Here is a 24,743-nt window from a genome sequence, read left to right as displayed (position 1 = left end):
TTATCAAGGCTGTAGGTTGCAGTGATGTAAACCTGAACCCATTTTCAAACATTAAGGGGGGAGAATATTAGAAACACAATTGAATATAATGTAGTCTAGAACACCACTACTGTACTGCTGCATTTTAAGTTTCACAATAACATGCTAATTAGTACGCTTAAACAGTATGTGAGATTTATTAGTATGTATGAAATCTAGGTATGAAACCAATAGTATGTGAATTGCCTACAATTTGCAGTTAAATACTAAAGTAATTTTACATAAATATCCCACAATGCAGTGCGGTAGACAACACATTCATAGTGGACAGCATCCAAAAGAGCTCTGTAATGTCAGTAACACTTCAATTTCAGTGTAAGTTAAGATTTCACTTTGCTAGGGGTTAATTTTCAAATTGTTGGTGGAGCTCAGGATGACACGGGTTACCATGGTTACATGTCTCCAACTGGCAAGGAGGCTCTAAGGAAGTGATGTGGTAACTCAGTGTCTCAGTGTCAGTGCATCCAAAAAAATCATACAACTGTTTATTCACACAAAGTATGCTGAACGATTCACATTAGGTATGAACTGTAGTGCACAGTATGCATGCGCTTTGGAATGCAACGTTTGTTCTTATACCTTTTTGGGTCTCCACTCTAGACACCTCACCTGATTGGCCAGTTTAAATTGGGAAGGCGGGCTCTTATACTACATGTATATGAGTGCAATGGAGGAGCTGAGTTCAGTCTTATGAATAAAAAGACTGTTTGAAGAGCAGAAATTTAGAGGTTTCTTTTTTTTTAGTCATATTAAAAGCTTTGAGATATCAGCCTCTGAGATTCTTGCCACCGCACAACTCTGTCTCCTAGAAATTATGTTTGTATATTAATAAATGGTATTGTGATGTGCAGGACTGTGACACCAGAATCCCAGGTTTACGTCCAGACTTCTGTCTGTGGTTTAGACAACAACAGTATTTTGATTAAAGGTGTAGTGTGTAGGATTGAGTGGCATCTAGCGGCTGAGGTTGCAGATTGCAACCAATTGAAAGTTCTCCCATGTTCCAAGTGTATAGGAGAACTACAGTCGCTAATGCGAAAAACATAAAAATCTACATTTTAAGGTTAGGGAAGATCATGATTACAGTTAAAGTTAAAGGTTATGATGTAATCAGTATGAGTGGATATTGTATTGCATGATTGCCTATTTCAGTGGAAAACAAATGAGATACATTTTCAGTGAACATTTTGCTGATACGTTCAGTATAAACACTTTTGCAACTTGCCAGGTACGTTAATTAGCAACATTACCTCGTTAAAGTAAACATAATTTGCTTGGCATTATATTTGCTTTCTCAAATTATTTGTATGTCAACATAATTCCTAGGACAAAGTTAGTAAAAATTATACTTGAAAAATACAACAGCAACACGTTTGTCTAATTTTCTATTCTACTCTTTAATTTATTTCTATTTAATGGTGTTTAAATCTTCTTAAGTCTGTTTATATGTGTTTCTTTTGTGAAATACTTTGTGACATTCTTGCCTGGTATCACTCAGAAATGTCAACTTGTTACACTCTGTTTCTATCTTCAGTCCACTCAGAGGAGTGGGCGTATTTCAAGGTCTGGAGCCAGGCAAGTGACGTTCTGCTCTGAGAGGGTGCCATACATATAAAGATACTGAAATACTTATGCAAAAGCAGTGTCCGTATTACTCAACAACTTTCACGAGGACTATTTTATTTGGAAGAAAGTAGTTCCACTAAGAGCTGTTCACAGTGACAAGCCATGCCGCTCTTGAGGTCTTAGACAAAAATCTCAAAACCTCAGCAAATAAAATCAAAACTATTTACATGGCTATTCACCACTAAAAGGAAAAAACATGTTTTTAGTTATTTGGGAAAAACGGAGTCTTTGAACTTCATAGCATCCAAGCTGTGTAACCTGTGCTTTATCTTTCACTGACATACCTCGTAGATGTGGTAGACGTCAGATCCTTCGTCGGGCCAGTAGTGATGACACTGCTTCACTCCATTTTCAGAAAGCGGGGTCAACATGACGACCACGACGCAGCCACTCTCCCACACCATCTACACACCAGGGGAAAAAGACGTCAGACCTCCCCCAGACACAACAACCCATTCATACTCATCAGTATGGCATTACAGTAGCGCTACCATGGAGCTGAACTGTGCCACTCAGAGCAGCATATTGCACATTAGCATTACATAGCGCCCTCGTATTAGAGTGAAATTGATTTCTTAATCTTGGTCCAGGAAGTATGAATAAATGTCACCTCTCTGTGTGCGACAAATGATAAATGTTGGGTCGAGCAGCAGGAGGGCGCGTCATGTGTCGCCCTCTCTCAGCCGTCTGAGTGAGATCACAACATCTACTGAGCTGCTGCTCCATTTCATCTTATCACAATCTAATGTGTCCTTGGGAAAAAAAAAAAAAATACAGGGCCCACGGCAGCCATTAGGAAAATGAGGAGGAAACGCGGCTTTTATGATTGCTATAAAAACACAATGGCCTTGACTATACACTAATCACAAGCTTCTGTGATCCAGCCCAGTGGACACATTACACGCCAACTGTGCCAACTGTGCCAGGATGTGATGAGATTAGGCAAGGTGATAATGTGGGGGAATATTCATTTAGTCTTGTAAGGTTTGGCAAATATTCGTAGGTGGGGAGCAAAAGGTCTAGTTTCTGTCTTCAGATAGTAAAGAGCCTGTCTCTGTTTCTTAATGTGCCAAATAGTGTTGTCACCAGATTTCTAACTTTGAGACAATACCTTGAAAAATATCGATATTTGATACCATTTTTGATCTCACAAGGAAAAATTGACATTGAGGGCATTAAGTTTATGTATTTATTTTTTTTTAATTAAAATTATAGGCCGGAGGGTAGGCCTTAAACATAATAACGACTTTTCTTTTCTTCGGCACACTAGTGTGTGAATGGGTGATTTAGACAAGTAGTTTGAAATGACTAGAAGTCCATTTGACATTTTACCACACCAATACCAGTATCAGTAATGCCTCTGATACTGCCTAAAATGCTGTGCACAAGTCTATACATCAGCTTGATACCACATAATTTTTTTTAATACAGTAAAGTAGGTTCATACCTGGATAAAGCCAGGAAATTTCTGGCACAGAGCTTTTATTTTGAAGTGCTGTTTCCTGCTGTAGAGTGAGTGACTAACAGACAGCTACTTGACAGAGACAGCAAACTAGCTCAACATGGCCAAATGTAAGTGGGACGCTAAATGTATTAAACTGTGTGGATCTTGAACTAATGACTAAGGAGAAATCTGGACCCTGAGTCTGGACCAGCTGGGAACCACTGGTGTAAAGTTAGCAGTTAGCAAAATGTCAGCAATGTGGCGATATTCTACATCGCATAAAAAAAATGTTCTATGGCATTCATTCTCTGTATGTATTTGTTCATGTTTTGCAAAGGGATTTTATCTGCATCATGCCATACAGCAAAGAGAGCCATCACTTCCTCACAGTGTTAGTACTGTACAGCTGTTACATTTTCTTTTTTTAAACACAGTGGTATTGGATCTTTCCTTAATATTGGCCGATACGCAAGTGCAGGTAGCAGAATGGGTACCAGGAAGGAAAAAAAATGGTAGAATATCTCTAGTGTCTACAGGTAGAGACTTAAATTTATTGCTTTTTAAAACCTTTGAAAGATGATTTTTAACCAAATTTAAGACCAATTCTTGGACAAATCATCATTTTCTTATTCAAGCATTGCAGGTAAGGACAAAGTAAGTATAGGTGCAAGCAGTATATACAGTATGTAGTCCTTTGCAGAGGTAGGTTTTATGGTTACGCTTATTAGATTGAGTTGGTTTAATCTTCATTTTGCCAACAGGTAAATGTAAGTATGAAGTAAAGTATTAGGTTCAGATTGTAGGTTTAATGAAATGTGGACTCTCGTGCAGAGGAGTTTGACTCATTTTGACAAAAAAAAAATAAAAATCAAAAGATGGATAAATGGAATTAGATAAAATGTTTGTGGCATTTAAGACCTTGCAAATTCAAATTTAAGATGATTTATTGAGTTTTAATATATATAAAACAGAATTCAGGACATTTTAGGACTTTTTAAGGACCTGCAGACACCCCTGCAGACACCCCTGAAAACCCCCGAGAAGTTGCAGTTCTGTGAACTCTGATTGGCTTTTTTTTTTGCACTGAATTCTGAGGGGAAGTGAGCAGGAAAGCAAGGCCCAGCAGAGCTAAGGTAATAGCTGGGGATGGAGGGAGGGAGGGGAGGTGGATGGAGGAGTGAAGGATGAAGGGATGGAGGAATGAGGAGTGGAGGATTAGAGCAGAGCCGCCTTTCAGAGTGCTGCCTGGGGCTGCTGTGGATTAGATAGGACAGAGCAAAAAGATTTGCCTCCTGCATGGTCCATTTGCATGAGAGTGCCAGTGTTTCCCCTGTTTGTTTACTTTTAATGGGGAGAGAGTGTTTTTTTTCCTCATCCTGCCACAATCCAAGGTTTACCATATTGAATAATGAATGGCTACTACTTATTCACAGACACAGAACTGATGTTCATTGTGTCAGTCAATCTGTGTCTAATTTTCTGTCATTTTCTGCTTAATTGGGAAAGATTTAGAGTTGAGTTCATGGCTAAATAGCCCATTTCATTAGATAATGGATATGCATTTATTCACCTGGCACAGAAAAAAATTGGCAGACAAACAAATAACCAAATTGACTAAGAGATAATTATCAACTGTTTCATTTGAGGCACTTTCAAATTTACAAATTAAATACACCAGACAGGGCACCTTTTATTCCTATTTGAGCTCATGTAGTCAATTAAGGTGAACTTTCTGGATAATATGTGCCGATTTTTTCTTTATTTTTTATAAATTTGAACTCCATGTTAGGACAAAGCTTATACATGAGTTTGTTTTTTGGGTTTTATGAGCAATTTACACCAAAAACAAAGACTATATTGCTTTTGGTGTGCAGAACCAATCCAGTCCAGACCATACTTGGCGTTACCACCCTTCCCCGGTCACACACGGGTGCCAACGTCTGTCCTAACACAAAGTCAGCACTATCATAATGATTCAAAATGAGTATCCATTCAGTACAAGATGCAGAGTGCAGAGTGCAGGGCCAGCTGGTCTGCCAGGATTTATGCTTCACACTTCTACATCCTGGTCACGGCTAGCAGAGTTACTTCACCATATGGAGGTGATGGGCCCACTAATTACGACAGTGCTGTCCTATTAACACATAAGAACGCCATTTGGCAACCATGCATCATTTAAGGCATACCTCCACACAATACGACATGTTTTACAATAGCCTATATCCACTGATTGATGGCAGGTTCGTCTGACATTTATGGACAAGGGAAGGAATGCAAATAGCGCGGAGAAAAATGCAAATATGAGCAAATATCAGTGCTGGTACAAATAATATTAGACTTCCTGAGGGTGTGAATAACTAGACTACTATTTACAACCGAATAGCTGCAGGTTTCTAGTATATATTCGGCTACTGACACTGTTTTATTGATGAGTAGGAACTGTAGAAGCACCAGTTTGTGTCTCTCATGTATTACCATTACATTTGATTGACACAGCCATGTGTACAATTTTCTTAAAAATATACAATTATTCTTGGTCTAACATAATAATAAATCTGGTGGTGTGGAATAATAACTCTCTACAGTATGTGAGGGACAATATACTCCAAGTTTGGGACCTAGAATTCCCATAATGCTCTGGGGGATGCAAATAGGAGGTATAATCAGAGACCTCTGATAAACAAGATGGCTCACTTCTCGCCTCTTTAGGAAACTAGTGGTGGTCCTGTGCCTATTTTTTCTAATAGGAGAAGTGAATGTAAGCACAGACTGTGACCAATTATTTCGCCCAATAGTCACTTAAGTAGTTATTGGACCTATTTTTCACAAGCCAAATATCTCCCAAACATTCTGACATTAAAATGTATTTTTTCAAAAAGAAAGGAAAGGAAAGGAAAGGAATTGACTTTGTTAGAGACCTGTCTCTGTCTTAGCAACATACTCTGGCAACAGTTGATATGATCTTATACTTGGTTGATATCAGATATTAAGGTAGAGGATACAAACAAGCTGCAAAATAAGGAGCTGCTGTAATTTATTAACATAACGTTCACCACACTGCAAAATGAGGTGGGGGGAGAGGTGGCCACGCCCATTTCATAATCTTTTGTTAAAGAGCATCTCTGGCATAATGCTCGTATGGATTTAGTGAGTTAAGCTGTGAGATACAACTTGAGCCCTGTCTTTTTTTTGCTGTTTTGCCAATGTTTGTTTACATTTTGGAAAATCGGCACCATGAGCAGTACGTTGAATAAATTACTTTTAGTTCCCATTTGTAATGTTACCATAGATTACTCTGAAACTGAAGAAATCTGAAAAATGTCATGATTATCAAGTAAGTTCTGGAGTCATAAGAAGTATCATTTTTATGATTTCCAAACAGATTTATGAAAGTTTATTTGCTAAGTATATTGTACAGTGGAGATAACAGTAACCTTGGAAGGTGTGAGTCACACGGAATCTAAAAATATGTGTATCTCATCTATGTGTATCACTCTTACTGTGTTTGACTCAGAGAAGAAGGAGTGTGGTTTTTGATGTAAATTGCATCAGACGTTAATAGTAAATATTATATTTTGCTTGTGACATATATGGAGTAACTTGAGAGGGTTACATATATATATATTTGTGCATCAAATTGATTTTTTTTTCCATAGATGCTAAAAAGAGACCTTGAGGATTCTGAAAATACGCCTAGAATATTGATGTTGTCAATCCTAGATATTTGTACATCAGTTAAATGCTTAGCCCTGTTCCTTGAATGCAAGCAGCAACCTGCGGGGCTGAAAAATGAAGCCAACACCAAGTGCCAAGAACTGCAGTTCATCTAATGGCCACTTAAAGCTTGCTCAAAGAGCAAGTCAATCCTCATTGACCCCAATGTTAAAATGTCCAACTATACAGAAGAAATAAAGATGTTTACAGCATGCTACAAAAACAGTTTTGGTCCCTATTGCTAATTTTGACCTACATGACAGCTGTACAGTGGGTGAATTTTTGCTTAACTCACTCATTTAAATTTAATCAAGGCTAAAGTTATGCATATTTAAGGGCGGGGCCGCTCGAGTGCCAGGTGTTACCTCCCCAGCTCCACCCTCTGGTCCTAATATAATCACCTCTGGCTCCAAGATGCCAACAGCCAAAATGCCTCGAGGCTTCAAAGCGTAAGTCCACAAACCAATGGTTGACTTCACAGAGGCTACGTCCATTATTTGACACAGTCTATGCTTAAATGCAATGGTGGCACATGACAGGCACAAACTGCATCACTTCATTGATCCCACTTTAAGAAATTCTAACATTGCTAAAACACCAAAAAAATAGTAAGCTAAACACATCTTGCACCAAGACAAAGACATCAGAATCACACAGGAATCGCTAAATCACACAAAACCACCTCTGTTGTGGTTCTTCCAAACCCTCATCTCTGCAGAGACAAGACAGTAAAAGATGAAAGCCGACAACGAATGGAGATGGGTTTTACCTGCCAGAAGTCCGCCACGGTGGAAGGAAGTGGGCCCTGCGAGGCGATGTAAGTAGGGTTGCGAGGGTCATGGTCCATCTGGGAGAGAGGGAGCAGAGTGTGAGACAGTGTTTGGGCGGAGACTGGAGGATGAAAACATACAGTCTGGGTAAGAGACTTCAATCAAAGCCTCCATCTGGACGGAGGAATGAGAGCAGAAAATATTTCTTTCATTCATTGATTCAGTCTCTCTGTGCTTGTCATTCTTGTTCCTTCCCTCCTTTCTGTCTTCAAAATCTGACTATCATTTAAATGGGTTTGATCAGACTAAATGGAATATAAAGAAAACTACACACCATTTTGCACACAAGCTTTGAGCAAATACAGAATGATCTGTATTTAAACATCATGTTTGCATAAAAACACTGAAGAAGACCTTGGACTTTGATAGCTATCAAATTAGTCTCCAGCCCTTCCAACCCTTTGAATATTCAAAATAAAATCATATCAATAAGGAATGTTTTCACTCATGCTTTAGTTAAGTCATGTACAGTCTTTTCTACAATGTCCTCACATCAAAGACCTCATGAAATAGCTCTCACATCTCAATTTCTGTCATGCTTTGACGTGTTTCTGCAGGAAACATGATATAGTGGTGGGACTTTAAAGCCCGCAGGCTGTTGATGTGGGGAGCTGAGTGTTCAGGTGGGACATAATGACACGGGGGACTTGATTTGAGGGATGTGATTGAGACGTGATTGAGTAGGTGTTGGCTGCGGCGCCCCCCCCAAAATCAATGATCGCATTTTATTGAATGGAATTTTTATGCATCCCCTCGAGTGCGAGATGTATCAGTGGTAACATGTTGACATATTTTGCAGGAAAGAAAACAAGTGGGAAGTGATGAGAATGAACAACATGCTAATATTTTTGAACGTGTACTGAATGCTTTAGTTTGCAACTGTGTCCTGGAATGTGAGCGCCATTCACGTTTCACAGCACCTGAGAATTTACAGCCCCTGCCATACCGACAAAATATAAGTGGCATGGTTAGTGCTAATAGATTGCTGCAGGGATGACGCTTATTTGTAGGCCAACACACAACATTGTTCTGGTTCCCTCGACGAAAAGCCAATGGGAAGCTCGTGTTGACCACCTTATTTCAAGCATCTTGCCAAAAACCCACTGGCTTCGAGACGAGGAGTGCTAAAATGCTAACTCATTCCAGGTTTTAGGACATATTCCTGCAACGCTCGATTGCACTTCAGACAACCCAGCTACCAGCGCTGCTAAAGACAGTTAATTCCGATATTTGAAGGCTTTTTGGACAAATCAGTAAAAACTCACATTTTAATGCAATTTGTGGCCATAAGGTCTAAAAAAAACAAGGCTGCATGTCAGCTACACTGGCAACGAATTTGAAACAGCACATCAAATTGAAGCATCCGACCAGTCTTGGGAAATATCTGTGAGTTAATGACGATCACAATATTGTATTTCATATCAAATTTTGAAATATGAATGTCAACTAGTTCACTTTAAACTGTGTGAACTGAACTTTGAGCGAGCTATTGTGAAGTGTGAATGTGGGAACATATGATATATATGCACTGCTGATGATGGCATTGTAAGGACAGACAACACACCCGCACAGTGCTGCATTTTCGTAAGTAAAGGGATACACTCAATATTATTTACCGTAGATGCACCAAAGATAGGCTTATATGAGAAAAATGTAGTGCGTAAGCCACTTTCTTAATGGCTTTTTCTTGTGTTTTATTACGCTAAAGAACAACTTGTCAAGGACGCTAAACATGAGCGTAGAAGCTAAACATCTAGTTTTTCATTTCACTTCTTTGTGTGTTTCTTTGACTCATTTGTCAAGCTCATGGACCTTGACACTCACCCTTAAAAGGAAAATAAATATGGAGCATTTCTTCATGGGTTTAATATTACCATAATGATTTTCCCTCCTCGTGTTTAATAACCTCAACAGCAGGATTAATTCTTAATGCTCTGAACGGCTGATGGAACCAAATATACAACTTAAGTCCAAAATTTTAAATCAAAAATCAATTTCTTGTCTGTTCATGTCTTCATGTTTGTAATTTATTTTCATTATGGTGGATTAAAAATGTTAAATTGTTTTCTCTTTGAAATCTACTTCCAAGATGTGATTTAATTACAAGCCGGGCTCAGCAGAAACAGACTATTGCTGGTGTTGTTAAAGTTTTTCATTTTAATTGGACACTTGTGGTTGAATATCATCCTTGGTACATTTTATTTTGGTGATTTTTTGGAGCGTTTAGCAGAAAAATACTTAAAGATGCAGGTTCAAATTTGATCATATCTTAATGATTTAATGATTTATAGACATGTTATCTGAATCAGATGTGTGTATGAGATGTCAGGCAGGATGTCGGTATTCATTGTGGGTAGTGTAGTTGTGAGGAAACGGTCGTTGGGGGGCAGAAGTGAAGTGTGAGTGACTGAGAACGTTCTTTCAATACACCTACACAAGAGCTGGCTGCAATGTGAAAATTTGACTGCCTTTCTATTGAAGAAATTTTACAAAAGGACACATAAATGCAGGAAACATTATGTTCATTACCCACTGTTCTACTTCAATTAGGTATAACGGTTCAATTTTCTCTTCATGCTTCCTGGTTGAAATTCCTCTCGTGGATTTGTTAAAAAAAAAAAATCTATTGCTAGTGCTGCCACTCCATTTAGCCAATCTCAAGGACACAGACATGCTGTAGCTGTGTGTTGACATCCCTGCATGAATACTAAAGCGCAAACATGAAAGAGTAGTCCTGCGTTTCAGCTGTCCTCCCCTTGCCATTGTGGGAAGAAGATAGACTACAACAAAAAAGGCAAAGAAGTGCTCTTTGGTTTGAAGTAAAATAGCTTGTACTGAAATAGCTCGCACAAATATCTGTTCCCGGAGAAGCGTCTCAACTTTCAGCACCTTGCAGGAGCGCCTTGATCCTGTGTTTACGTAAGATAGAGCGCTCGGAGAAGCTAAATGCCGGCTTGAGCTCATCCCAGAAAGTTTGAAAACAAAAGCATGGAGAACAGGTGGGAAATGGAAAAGCCACACAGCGTTTGACTTTCTAAAAAAAAAGGCCAGACAAGACAAAGACAAGCAGGCTTTGACCACATTTTGTGCCACTGCACATTCCTGCAAACCATTCCTCCTGCTAATGATGCCGTGCATCTGGGTGCGCTTGCATCGTTTGTGGTCAAACCATTATCCAAGCTCTTCCCTGTGTGAGTGTGTGTGTGTGTGTGTGTGTGTGTGTGTGTGTGTGTGTGTCGCCCTTTGCGTTGCAGGGAGCTCAGATCGCTCCTTCCCTTTGCCTCTCTGACCCCTGATTCCCAGAAAGAAGCGACAGATTATTTACTCGTAGGCCACTGCCCCTGAAGCTAATGAGGAGGAAGAAGCCGCATTGACAGACATAATTATCACAGTTTTGCTGGGCTCAGCCAGGGGTCCCTTTTGTGGTGTAATTACTGTCCTTTCATCCACACACCACTGCATCCGCCATTACTTCACCCATCTTCAACATCCGTTTGTGTTCCTAGATGCTTTTATTTTTTTTTCAACTACACCAAAACAGTCTCAGATAACTTTATTCCCTTTTTCTAATCCGCCAATCTGATTTTTTGCCAACTTTTCTTCGCTTGATTGATGAACTTTATCATAATATTATTCTATACGATGGCAAATGTCGCACTGTTTAAATCAGCTAAAAACTCAATGAATATGCCATTAGAGAAAATGGAGGAATAAATGTTTGCTTCTGAAGAGTAATAGGCTTTTAGTGCAGCTGTGTATGCCCACCTCATCTATCTCCTCAGAAATTTTGGCACAGTATTTGAAATGCATAGTTTCCTGTTCCCTTTGATGGAATCCCTTTTCAGCAGCCTCAGGGGAAATCATGACTAGCAATGTTTTGGGAAAAAAAAACCTTTGCCTTCTCCAACACTGAGGCCTTTCTGGATTTTGTGGTGGGATACATTTGTTTAGTCAAAAATAATGTAGAATTCTTTATAGTGTGGATAAAAAAGGGGTATCTCCTGGGAGCGGCCATTTTGAAAGCAGTGAAAGTAGCAGTGTGATTCAACAAGACACACCAAATCCACTCGAGGCTCCCAGCATGCAAGTTTAAAAAAAAGATCAATGCACCTGGATCGATGACAAGTCCTTTGAAACTTCTTTTATCTCAAGTAAAATCCAACCACAACAGGTGCTCTCGGTACAATAAAAAGGCTTTGGAGACGACAGATATTAGCCAAAACGTGAATAAATAATACTCACTATTGGACTGGCGTTGATGTAATCTGAGTTGCCGTGGTTATTCTCCCCTTTCAAGGTGATCCTGGAATGATCATCTGTAATGGAGATGCATAATTCATCAACATACTTTCGACTGTTCTTCCTTTTCACACAATAACAACAGAATTTTGAGCAGCAACAGAGAAATATGCAAGTAAAAAGGCTGCACTGCAGTTTCACCAGACTTTCATCATACACACACACTGTTCTGAAGTCCTCATTTGCTTCACCTTCAATAAGGAATGTTCCAAGTGAAATAATAATAATATATTTTATCTTAAGAAGTCTGTAAGCTGTGAGCCTTAAAATCCTCTTTTTCTTGAACAAGTGAAACTGTTGAAAGATTCAGATAATCTGTTTCCAGTGAACCTAAACCCACCTCAGTAGTCAAATTAAGGCCTCTGAAAACTCTCCCTAAAATATGTTTATACAATTCATGACTAAATAAGCAGAAATCAAAGTTTAAAAAAATATTTAGGTATTCCTTGTGATAATACATACAAGTTTAACATTAAAAAAATACTCTTCTTTCTCGGGACTGTGTGGGTGTGGATTGATCAGATGTGACTGACAGTAACTATGTAACCCACCACAAGTCAACCAAGTCCAACTCAAACCTGGCATGGTGGCCAAACTGTGTAATTACAACTTCAGAGTCCGTCAAGTGATGCCAAAAAGACTTCCAATCAACTCACATTGTGAAAGAGAGGTCTGTAAATTATTATTATTTTTGAGGTAGGCCACATTGGCTTCCAACTACACTTAACACTTAAATAGCCCTTATTTAAAATGATGTCCTAAAAGCTGTTTAATTTACTAACAGCTAAATCCAGAGGTATTTTCCTACTGTCATTCAAATAGCGAGGCCAAGACCGAGTGGTTGGGAGGCAGGGTTAAAACAAATTCAAGTGCGCCTGCTTTATGGGTCCAATTATGCAGAAGATGCAGGTAATTTTATATCTGAAAATCAAACTTTTCTAGCTTCATAAACCACCAGTAGCTTTCATAGGTATAAATGGGGGCGCATCTCCAATGCTGCATCCAGTTCTCTTCAGTAAAATAAAGCATTAACCGTTTGTTAAACCCCGCCCCCCTTAGTTATTGCTTGTCTGTGAAGCTTCCTGTTCTCAATGCAGTTTTTGCAGTTCACCATAAAAATGGGAGTAGGTTTGCTATGCATAAATTGCAGTTTATTTCGAAACTCCACTTCATACAGAAGTAAACAAAAACATTTCTAGCGAACACACGCTGATTTCAGCCATAGCTAGCTAGATTAAGCTAATGCTAATGCTAACATTCTATGATGGGGTGAAAACTCACCAGGCTACATAGACACTAATACGTTTTCATTTTAAAATGCTCTTTTAAAATGATCTCTGTGAACACGAGTGTTTTAGCACAGGCTCAGAAATAATCTCCGTCCACACTAACATGGCTGGAAACGGATATCACATAACCATGTACACTGTGCATGTGTATGCTTTTGTAAACACAAAGAAGTTCCAGAAAATACTGAATACTGAGTAAAGGAAGACCAGAGATTTGTTTGCTTGGAACAAAAACACGGGAGAACTGTTACTGAAAGTAACACATGAGTATAAGACAGTCAAGGCAGCAGAAAACAAACTAAGAGTCGTTACAAAGAAAACACAGTAAGACTGATAAGAACCAATCAGGAGGCGAACATGGGTGCCTGCGTTTTCATTTTCAAAAGTCTGAGTTTTCACACCAAAACTGGCTCAGTAGCCTTTTCAAAAGTCTTTTTAGGGCTTCAAATACACCTGAATAGTTTGGACGCAAGGCGTAAACAAAGCAATACTTGCGTTTCAAAATGAAAACAGTGTGAATGTAGCCGTCTCCAGCTGACTTTTAAATGTTTCTAGCTGAGTAAATACTAGAACTCTTTATAGGAATCCTAAATACTGTATGGACTTTAGAGCCACAAACATTATATAGTGCAAAAATAATGAGTGTAAAGCTACATGCCTCCTACAAAATGTCCTCATGGAATACAGGACCTCTATTTCTCATGTATTTTATGATAGAGCTAGCTAGCTAGGGCTCCAACTAATGATTATTTTCATTATGGACTCATCTGCTGATTATTTTCACGACTAATCGATTAAACGTTTGGTCCATAAAATGTCAAAACATTGTGAAAAATGCTCATCATTATTTCCCAGAGACCAGAGAGACATGTTCAATTTGCCCCTTTTTTTTCCAAGCAACAGTCCAAAACCCAAAGATTCTTCATTTAGTCTCATAAATAACAAAGAAAAGCAGCAAATTCTCACATTGAAGACCCTGTAACCAGCAAATATTTGACATTTTTGCTTGAAAAATGACTGAATGGATTAATCGATTTTCAGAATAATGGGTGATTATAGTAGGGCTTGCGCCATAGCTAGCCTCATTAAAATAGCAGAATATTTTTACTGAACTTGAAACTTTGACAGAATCTTGGCTCCCATGCTGTGGATGATCCAGTCCAAAACAGGTATTTCTATAATGTAATCTGTAACCCTACAGGGTACAGTTAGCTAATAACCTGCCCTCTGTTTTTAGTCAATTTTATCTGCGAGAAGTAAGTTTATCTGTGAAAAAGAATACAGTTTTCTCACTACAATCACAGATTGTCTAATGATTATTTGTCTGGAAACACATTTTTACAGTGTAATTTTGACTAGCTTTTCAACTGCTTTTATGTAGTTCTCAGAAAAATCCATTCACAAACATATGAACAGTGATGGAGCTGCTTGTACATGGTGAGGACATTTTGATAGCAAAAAAACAACAACAAGTAAAAAACAATAACAACAACAGAAAAACAAATAACGCATACACATGACTTACATACGACTACGGCATCTGACCGGTTCTTCTTGGAGTTCTGCTCGCCCTGCCCCACGCTGCAGGCGCTGGGCTCTGCCTGGTAGGAGCACAGGGCCTCCCACTCACGCTCCAGACGGTTCTTGTTCTTCAAGTGGTCCTCCATGTACGACTGGAGGAAAGCAGACACCACCTTAGCCACCATTTCAAACAACAAGCCAGAACCATGCAAAAGACAACTGAATTTATTTCAAAATGTGGCTGTAAAAAGACATTTTGTGTTTGTTTTTACAGCAAATTTGCATTAATTAAATTAGACATGGTTCATCTGCACCATATCATAGCTAGCTTGAGATACATTGTTGTTTTTTTCATTGTATTTTCTTCAGCATGAGCAAAGCAATAAATACACTGGAGCAAAACACTAAACCCTTGACAGCACCATCTCTCCATTAAAGCTATGATCAGGTGTCATGGAGCATTATTGTCCTAAGCTGCTGTATAGCATAACAACTGGGTGAGGAGGAGGCTCCTGGAGATCTAGGTGGGGAAGGTGTGCTAATGCTTGTGTCTTTGTGCATGTGTGTTTGACCGAAAGAGAAAAAAAATCACGCACAATTAAGACTCCTGAAAGGTTTGTCTGCATTGGAAATACTTCAGGGGTGTTTCAATCACGTCCCTCACTGCTTGCACAGCCACTGATAAGATTGTCTGCATTTAAGCCGTCGCTTGGAGAAGACAAAATTGAATTCGCTAGAGAGACAAAGATGGAAAAAGAGAAGGGGGAGGGGTAGAGGCCTGTATGTGTGCGTGTGTGTGTATTCTCCCAAACCAGGGCAAGTCTTAGGGAGCTTAGAGACTGTAGCTGGCAAGACGATCTTTTGTAGCGTAGCGCCGTGTTTCGCTTTCTCTCCTGTATCATGGCTCCCCTCCCAACGGGGTTAAATGGTTTAGTCCGCTATTGTGTGAGGCAGAAGATTACAGACTCATAAACTGATGTCAGGGATCAGCTGGCTAATACAATGAAAGTGATACCCAGATGTGCGGGGTTTTTATCCCATATTAAAGGCAGTATAGGTAGGCTGAGCAGAGAGGTGACACTCCATTGTTACATCCGACGTATTCACTCCTGTCTGTCAAAAGGGAAATCCAAGTTTTTACAGAATATATACAATTCCTACCCAGATGATAATCACAAATAAGCTTGTCCAACACATAATAGGCAATTACCCTTTGATGGCTCATGGATTCAGACATCTCCTGCGTGCACGCAGAGGATATTAGGTGACTTATAAGAACATCACAAATCCTACAGACAATGGAAATCAAAGTTTATTGTTCGATACGGTACCAAAGGTGCCACTCAGGTCTTAAAGGCCACGCTGAGAACAGAAAAAGCAACTCTTGTGATTAATGCAGCTGCATAATGAGAGAGAGCACAACAGCACAATGTGTTCTCTCTGAACCCATTAATGATATAAAGTGATGTGTCTGAAATATTACTGTAGATTTCCGCTGTCATACTTTGAACCATCCCTGTTTGAACTTTTAATTTTATGCATGCAAAAAGCCCAATTATGTAGAAAAAAAAATCTCAGTTAATGTCAATTCTAATAGCAGCCAACACACGTATATTTGCATGTGTGTTGTTGTGCATCGCCTACGCAAACACACAGTGCTGTCTTCCCAGGAAAATGACAGCATGCCATTATGACCACTTGACAGAGCCTGTCACCACTATGCTCTTGTCACCCCGTACAAGTACTCTCTGCTTGCCAGCCTGACAGCATCCCACCTCCCCTACCAATATTACATCTCCATGTACTTGATAAATCCACTCTGAATTGCCTCCCATTCTATTCAAACGATGCCCTGAATCGATTGCATTCCAAATTCATATTTTCGCAGCTTAATGCAATGCAGCCAGCAGGTCCTTATCAAGCCCTCCCGTTCCTAGGGGGAGGCAGTGGACCATGGCGTATTCCAGAGACAGGGTAACGAAGGTTTAGTGAATGGGGGGATTATGTCTGCCAATCAGAGGGTTGGGATGGGAGGCCTGGGTGTCAGGGAAACAATGTCTAATCCTTCCTAAGCAGTCTCCTCGGCAGCAGAGGGTGCTGGGTGAAATCAGGATGAAGGGACAACCAGGGGAGCCAGACACAACAGGTAACACATTACTGTCAAGCTCCGCTGTCAAATTAAAACGAACAATACTGGTAACAGTTTGTACAGGGGGCTTTATAATATGATAAACAGCGGTGAGAGGTGAAAAATAGGTGTTAATATGTATGTTTTTGTGTGCTGGCTAATAATAGCTAAATGAAATGCCTTCAACAGATATTGTTCTTTTGCTCGTAAGCTAAATTTAAAATTGTGAGTGAAAGCCACAGAGGGCAGAGCATGTTGCATGAGTCAGTGGCTATTTTCCTTTCGCCTGGGTTTATTTTTCTTTCGAACAAATAATCCATCATTTCAAAAAAATTTAATAATAACTACTCAACATAATGAAAAAGAGCCTCGAGCTACATAATTATTGATTTTTTTCGTTATTTTTCCAGTACAGAGGTGATTAAGCTGAGGGAATGCTGCAGCAACAGCAACTATATCAACATTTTGACCCTGTGTCTGGACAGCAGTAGAGCTGCATGGGTAGTTTTTTTTTCTTTTGTGTAACATGCTTTGTGAGGAAATACACGTTTACTGACTGTACAGTGCTGTCCATGGTGCTGAAGGGCTGCTGCACAGAAAAATAGCCACATAATGCTCCTATGTTTCATCTGGTAATAATTTCTGAGGTGTTTGAACTTTAAGTAGGTGAGGTTTGCTTGATTGTGGCACTGATTGCAGCTTAAAAGGCAAAAAAGAGAAGGCAGAAAATGTAAGATGGCAGAGGTATGTCAAAGCACTGAAAAAACACAGTGGATGACTCAGCACACAGAGGCATCCAATTTCACTTTTGAAGTTGGAAGTCGTTATGCAAGACTTTTTAAGTCTTGAAGGGGGGCCGAACGGTGGGGAGCAACATCATAGTTCATGGTGGTTGTGTGTGTGTGTGTGTGTGTGTGTGTGTGTGTGTGTGTGTGTGTGTGTGTGTGAGGTGATCGGGTCTCAAAAAAAAAGGACCCCCAGCATATGTGCTTTGGAAAGCCGAGTATTCATCATCCTTCTCCACACGGTGTGAGCTCCAAAGAGCGAGAGAGGGGAGATGAGAGGAGAGGAGAGCTGAGATGGGAAAATATAGGTCTGAGATCAGTGATAACAAGGCAATCTCACACATGGTTTCATGTGAGATGGCGATGGAATTTTAAAGAAGAACCCCTATAGGACATCTCCATGTCAATCATGGCATGAAAGAGAAGTAAAGGTCCCTGAGTGTTTTACCTTTCCACATTGCAATGGCTGCGTTGAAGAAACTAGGGCTAATAATAACAGCTCCTAGAAATGATTCACAGTGCCTCTTTTGTTATTGCAGGGCTAAATGCTTTTCTATTGTTAATGTTTTCAAAAGGGGCTTCACAAACAAGCCTTGACGAGTGCAACAAAACCCATCTATTACCAGCAATACAAGGCATTACTCAGATTCACTCTCATTCATTATCGCCTCCCAATATAAAAGCTAGACATGCAGTGTGATGAATGCTCTCTCCATTAATGGAAACACTGCAAGGCATCTATCCATCTCTTTTATCAAGCCTGTCTCAAATGAATGAAGCAAAAGTTGTGCAAAATTAAAACAATCCATTGTGTGTTTGTGGAAGCACTGGCAACCAAAAGCTTGTTCAACCTAAATAAAAAAAAAAAAAACTGACAAAATTTCTAAAACATCCAGATGACAATAAGATGGATAATGATATTTCAGTTTTGTCATCACGCAAGACAATGTCTGCCTTATTGTGCTGCAGCAGTAAGAGAGACGGAGGTGGTAAAAGATGAAAATGACAGTGGGGGGAGACGCAGGACAGAATGATAAAGAGAGGAAATGACACAGTAAAGGGAGGGAAAAAGTTCGAGGAGGAAAAAAATGAAGACAACAGAGGCGAGATAAAGCAAGAGGGAGAAAACAGCTGAAAGAGTGATGAAAAAACCCAAAGATAACAGGGTTCTAAAGGGAATGAGGTGAGAGAGGGATGAAAAAGAGACACATCCAAACAGATAAACAGAGAGAAATCAAGCTGTTGGTTTTCAGCACAGGACCTAGCATATTCATAGGCACAGGGAGTTTTAAAAGCAAATACTATAACGTATGCTCACATGAAACGTCTGCACAGCATATTCCTGTAAATCTGACGAATCCCCAAAGGCCCTTACAGATGATCTCAAGTACCTGCCCCTACATCGACACCACCAACACCACCAAATGTGGTCGTGTGAATTGATTTTAAAATGGATGTGTTTCAACTGTTAATTATATAAAACTGTTTACTTTGACAATATTTTGTCATACTATTTAACTATCAATGTGTAGGTCTGTCCAATTTATTTGCATTTGCATGTTTCAGTCATTACTTTTAGCTATTTCCACCATTTACACATTACTACTAGCTAACTGTTTCAACCTTTTTTTTCTCCATTACTTCTAGCTAAATGTTTACACCGTTAATACATTAATTCTAGATGTTTTAAGCTTTTTCCCCATTACTTTAGCTATTTCCACTACTTACCTTTAGCTAACTGTTTCAACCTTTTGTTCCATTAACTATAAGCAAACTATTGCCACCGTCTATACATTAGCCTACTTCTAGCTAACTGTTTTGACCTTTTTGCCATTACTTCTCGCTAACTATTTTCACCGCTTATACACTTCTAGCTAACTGGTTTAAACTTTTGTCAAATAATCTTAGCTGTCTCTGCCTCTTTCCCATTATTGCTAGCTAACTTTTTTATAAACCTTTTTACATTACCTTTAGCTAACTATGTCTACCAATTATCCATTATTGCTAGCTAACTGTTTCACACTTGTTTACTATTACTTCTAGCTAACTATACTTCTTGCTAACCATTTCAACCTTTTCTCCCATTACTTTTAGCTAACTACTTCCACCGTTTATACTTCTTGCTAACTATTTCAATCTTTTTCCCCATTACTTTTAGCTAACTATACTTCTTGCTAACCATTTCAACCTTTTTTCACATTACTTTTAGCTATTTCCAAAGTTTAACTATCGATAAACTTTTGAAACAGTTAGCTAAAAGTAATATGTTACTTTTAGCTAACTGTTTCAACTTTTTTCCCATTACTTTTAGCTAACTACAGTTTATGTAAAAATACTGCTGGCTAACCGTTTCAAACTTTTAAAAGATTTATTTCAGCTATTTTTCCCCCATTAGTTTTAGCTAGCTTTTTCCAACCATTTTCCACATTACTTTTAGCTAACTATAAATCGTTTATCTATTATTTCTAGCTAACTGTTTAAAACTTGTCAACCATTACTTGTATCTAACCCTATGAATATTTTTCCCCATCATGTTTTGCTAACTATTTTCACATTATACATTACATCATATTATACATTACCTCTACCTAATTACTTTAACCTTCTTCTCCATTACTTTTAGCTAACTCTTTCCACAATTTATTCATTACTTCTAGCTTATTACTTTAACCATTTCTTTAATTACTCAGAGCAAACGTGTTTATTTCGATATATGTTTCTTGTTTGAATCAAATCCCAATTCCTTTAAAAAAAATAAACAAATAGCAAATTCACAATCCCAATGGTATCGGAAGAAGTAGCCTACCTCTTCAAGTTTAAGTACACCTGTTTTGGAATCACAGATGTAGATCTATGATGTTGAACACAAGGCTGAACATGACGTATTCTTACAAAAAGCACTGGAGTTTCTCAAGCCACACTGAACCCACTGTGTCAGGTTAAATGCAAAGTCAGTGAGACATGATGTTGCGGTTGCTTAGCTGTAACAATCTGATGCCAAGAACCACAAAAAATCTCTGAGGGCTTGACATCAAACCACACTTCAACCAACTTCCTCCCTCACCACATGAATCATTACTCACATAATCTGTGGAGTAAAAACAAGTTCCTTACCAGTATCATGTGACCAGTTGAGATGTCCATATTGGATGGCACTGGCTCTTCACACCAGGAGGAGGTACTGCTGCGGGTAGAGGGGCTAGCTGCGGGGCCATCACTGAACTGAGATGAGACACTGTTGAGGCGTGAATGGCGCAGGGTCTCTGGACGCTCGACACGCTCCGATGTCCGGATTGCCATACGCTGGCGACACAGCTCCTGGGGATTACAGGAGATAATGGTGAAGAAGTGATCATCAAAAATGCTTTTTTCCAGACTCCTTGCAGAGGTTTCATGTATTTATCTTCTTTTCATGCACATAACAATAGTTTTATGTAGGTTATGTGCTTATCCTTGCTGTTAGGGGCTGGGTTCTATAAATGCACATTGTAAAATCCTGTATCTCGCCTGACTTGATCTGTCCTCACTTGCCTGTAGATTAATGGCTTATCCTCGTGGATTATGGAGCTTATACTAATTATGTCAAAAATACATGGTTGAGGAACCCTACACGATTTACAGAATAAATTCAGTATGTCACACCTGGCTGCCACACAGCAACTGTCTTCATTGTTTAAGAATGGATCTTTTAGTTGTCCAAAAAAAAGTGAGTTTTAAAGTAAAATCCTGCACAAAATCACCATAATGCACCGTCAAGCTTTATGGAGCAAAAACTACTTTCTTTTAAAAAGTTAAAAAGAAGAATTTGGATCCTTTTTTGCAAAGATAGGAGAATCTATCGATCAATCACATAGGAGTTTCATTGTGAATGTACATAACCACAGAGAACCAAAAGAGATAAAAATGCATTGGCACAATTGTAAAGTATAATTTTCTGTTTTGATTGATATCTCCAGGTTTCTGAGACTTGCTAAAAGGCCCACTGCTACGGAGATTACACTTCTCCCAATGACTCAGCTTTTCTCCCATCATGCTTCACTGCAGAGACAGGGCATCAAAAATTCAAAGACTAGGCATTATTAACTCTCGTATATACAAAATGAAAAAGAAAGAAATATCCCTAGTGCCAGATCTGTTCAATCTTATACATGTGTAAATGAACAAACACAGTAACAATAACAAACTTTGCCTGATTCCCTCCATAAGGTGTGCTCACTTGTTTTTTCCATGTTAAATTCATAATCTGTAAACCCCATGATGTTTGGTTTTGGGAGGCAAAGCCAGTCATCTCCACAGAATTCATTTGCATACTCAATTAATAACAGCGAGGGCAGGGCAGACCAGAGAAAATGCCTTGTGAAAGCACATGCTATCTCATGATCTATCATAGTGATATTTCCCTCTGGAGCACAGGCCCCTCTAAGCCCTGGTCTTGGATCAGCTTTCCTGCCGTCAGACTTTAATGATTAGAGCCATGAAGCGGTGCCCTGGGCCTTGGCCTCGGGGCAATATCCAGGTCCACCTCATAATTCATCCTACTTTCTCAACATCTTTGCAAAGCGCCGTGCAGCACTGGAGACGAGAAATCGTCCCAGGAGCAAGCAGAGAGATGCAGTTAGTACCAGAGAGGGCCAGAGGACAGACACACGGAGCCCAGAGAGGAGCACTGGTAGTGGGATTACAGCTTCCCCTGGTCCCCCCCTTCTTTCAGACTACTAATAAGAACGAAAACAGGCCAAGAGGTAACAACGTCTCAAGTCTATATCTCTCCCACAGCAACACTGTCTAACGCAGAGAACACACCCACATGAATGCCTGACGGAGCAGTTATCCCATCCCTAAAGGTACACTGACAAAAAACAGGTGCCACACAGAACTGAAAATCTGCACAGGAGCAAAACCTGTTAAAATTTTTAGAAAAATAGACAAAAATGGACATAATCTAAATTATTTTCACCCCTCTGTGGCCACGATTGTAACACTGTAACACCTCCAGCTTTGGATAGATAGAGCGGCCCTGTGAAAACCTGATTAAATATTGAAAATGTTAACGCGACATGCAGATAAATATGTTCTGAGTGCCATGCTGGGCACAGCTGAGCCCCAACGCTGAAAATCAATACAGCCCAGGCTGTCCATGGCCCTGGAGGAACAGAGGGAATAGGTCACAGTTGCGGCCTGTTCCTCACACACATACACACACGCACATGCACGTCTCAGGCAAGGATGAGCATTGAATAATTGGATGGAGCGCATATCTATTGGAGCAATACGTCAAAAATCTGAGAAATAAAGAGCGTAAAAGGTGATTTTTGATGTACAATTATTGTGCTGCACAAAAAAGCAAATCACTGTCATCATAACAGCCACATAACGTCATAAAAGTAGGTAGAAGAGAATAATTCAAACGTATACACACATTAACAAACACACTCTCACAAACCAATCAGAAAATCCACCGTACTCTTATAGTATTTGTGTTCTTCCAATGGCAGAGCACAGGCTAAGTGTCCCGGCCCCTGATTGGCTCATAGCAAGGGGGCTGGTCTAACCTGATAGGTTGCAGTGGCATCAGTACTGGTGTCAGTCCCCAGGCTGGCCAGCTTCTCCTTCATGCGGAGGTGGGAGCGCTGGCGCACGCAGAAGAAGGTGGTGGACACTGCCAGCGCCACCAGGATGAAGAGCATGCAGAGGACGGAGAGCAGCAGGAACTGGCCCGACTCCACCCTGGTCTCCTTCACCACAGGGATCTGGGTCAAGCTGCCCCTCTGGAGGACACACACAAACAGAGACAGAACACAATGTCAGAGCAGTAAAGGATGCCACTCTGTCTTTTCTCTGATTGATGTAGCTGCTTTTTGATTTACAGCAACCGCCATATCAAGTCTGCAGTGCATCAATTTTCAGCTGAAGGCCTGTCTTGATTTTCTGGTGGAAAAAAATGTGGATGCAACAGCGCCGCGAGTGCTGCCTCACCTACTGCCACTTACTCTCCTGCTCGTTCCATCCACCCACCACCACTGTCTGACCGGCCCCACTCATTAGCCAGCTCTAATACTGGCCTTATAATACGCATTCAGACTCAGTCAACCCCTATTACCAGCCCCTGCCCAGTGCTGTCTCCACACTGTGCCCCACTATAGATATTTACAACCCCACTTAGTGCTGGCATGGGGTGGGCTGGCACTGTGCAGCTACAGGAGGTTGGGATACTAAAAGCTTGTGCTTAATTAGCTCCTCTGGTCCTGAGTTTGGCTGGATTAGGCCCTGGCCCAAGCCGTTCAGCTAATGGCTACCAGGACCGCAGAGACACAGGCAGCCCAGACTGGACCTTCACACATCCACCACCAGTTGAATAGAAAAGCCTTTTCAAATATTCACACCCACGCTGCATGTTAATTCAAACAGGAAGGTATAGGGTTTGTCTCACTATGGCGGACGTGTTTTTTAATGTGCTGTAATATCATCTAAGAGATTTTTATCAGTGTGGGTTAAAGAATCGGGCCGATGTGTTGATAATTGGTCCACTCATGGCCATTTACTGTAATGATAAATTCCCTGTGGGCCCCACTGATGCAGAATATTTTGAGAGCATAACAGAGATAATTACGAGCATTAATTGGGAAGGATAATTAATGATACCTAAAATGTAGCTACTGTTAAAGTCTTTGTCTTTGCTGCTTGCATAAAATACAGACACCGTGCCAAGTTAGTTTTGCATTTAAGATGCTATTTTCACAGCACATTCTACTTCACATATCCTCACTCTTCTCTACAAGTGACACAAAAACACAGGGTTTCTGTAAAAACCAGCTCTCTACAGTTTTTGAATAATAATTTTCTGAGCTGCGTGCATGTCAATAGCTTTACATCTGCAAAAGGGCAATATCAATAACAGTGCACAAATACATCAGCAGGCTCCTAATTGTCGGCATGCAATATTGAAAGATTGATGGGTGGAGAGAATCAAATCTACAACATGAGAAAAAAAAAATGGCAGAGCTCTGACATTTAGCCTGAGGGGTCTAATGGGTCTGCTGAAGGATGGCTACATCTTGTTATACCATT

The 24,743-nt window shown here is 39.9% G+C and overlaps 1 protein-coding gene across 1 annotated transcript in view; it reads right to left on the bottom strand.

The window, feature by feature from the left end:
• ptprn2 (protein tyrosine phosphatase receptor type N2) overlaps positions 1-24,743 on the bottom strand; it is a 179,129-nt gene that overhangs the window by 11,611 nt on the left and 142,775 nt on the right. Inside the window, exons 12-17 of the mRNA XM_050056635.1 lie at positions 23,228-23,443; positions 20,790-20,993; positions 14,767-14,914; positions 11,896-11,969; positions 7,593-7,670; positions 1,950-2,069 (exon numbers count right to left, since the gene is read on the bottom strand). Coding sequence (XP_049912592.1) covers positions 1,950-2,069; positions 7,593-7,670; positions 11,896-11,969; positions 14,767-14,914; positions 20,790-20,993; positions 23,228-23,443 — 840 coding nt within the window. The remainder of the gene's footprint in view (positions 1-1,949; positions 2,070-7,592; positions 7,671-11,895; positions 11,970-14,766; positions 14,915-20,789; positions 20,994-23,227; positions 23,444-24,743) is intronic.

The sequence above is a fragment of the Epinephelus moara genome, chromosome 11 (genome assembly GCF_006386435.1).
Source record: "Epinephelus moara isolate mb chromosome 11, YSFRI_EMoa_1.0, whole genome shotgun sequence".
Taxonomy (NCBI): domain Eukaryota; kingdom Metazoa; phylum Chordata; class Actinopteri; order Perciformes; family Serranidae; genus Epinephelus; species Epinephelus moara.
The sequence above is the reverse complement of the archived record's forward strand: the minus strand, read 5'-3'. Positions and strand labels throughout refer to the sequence as shown.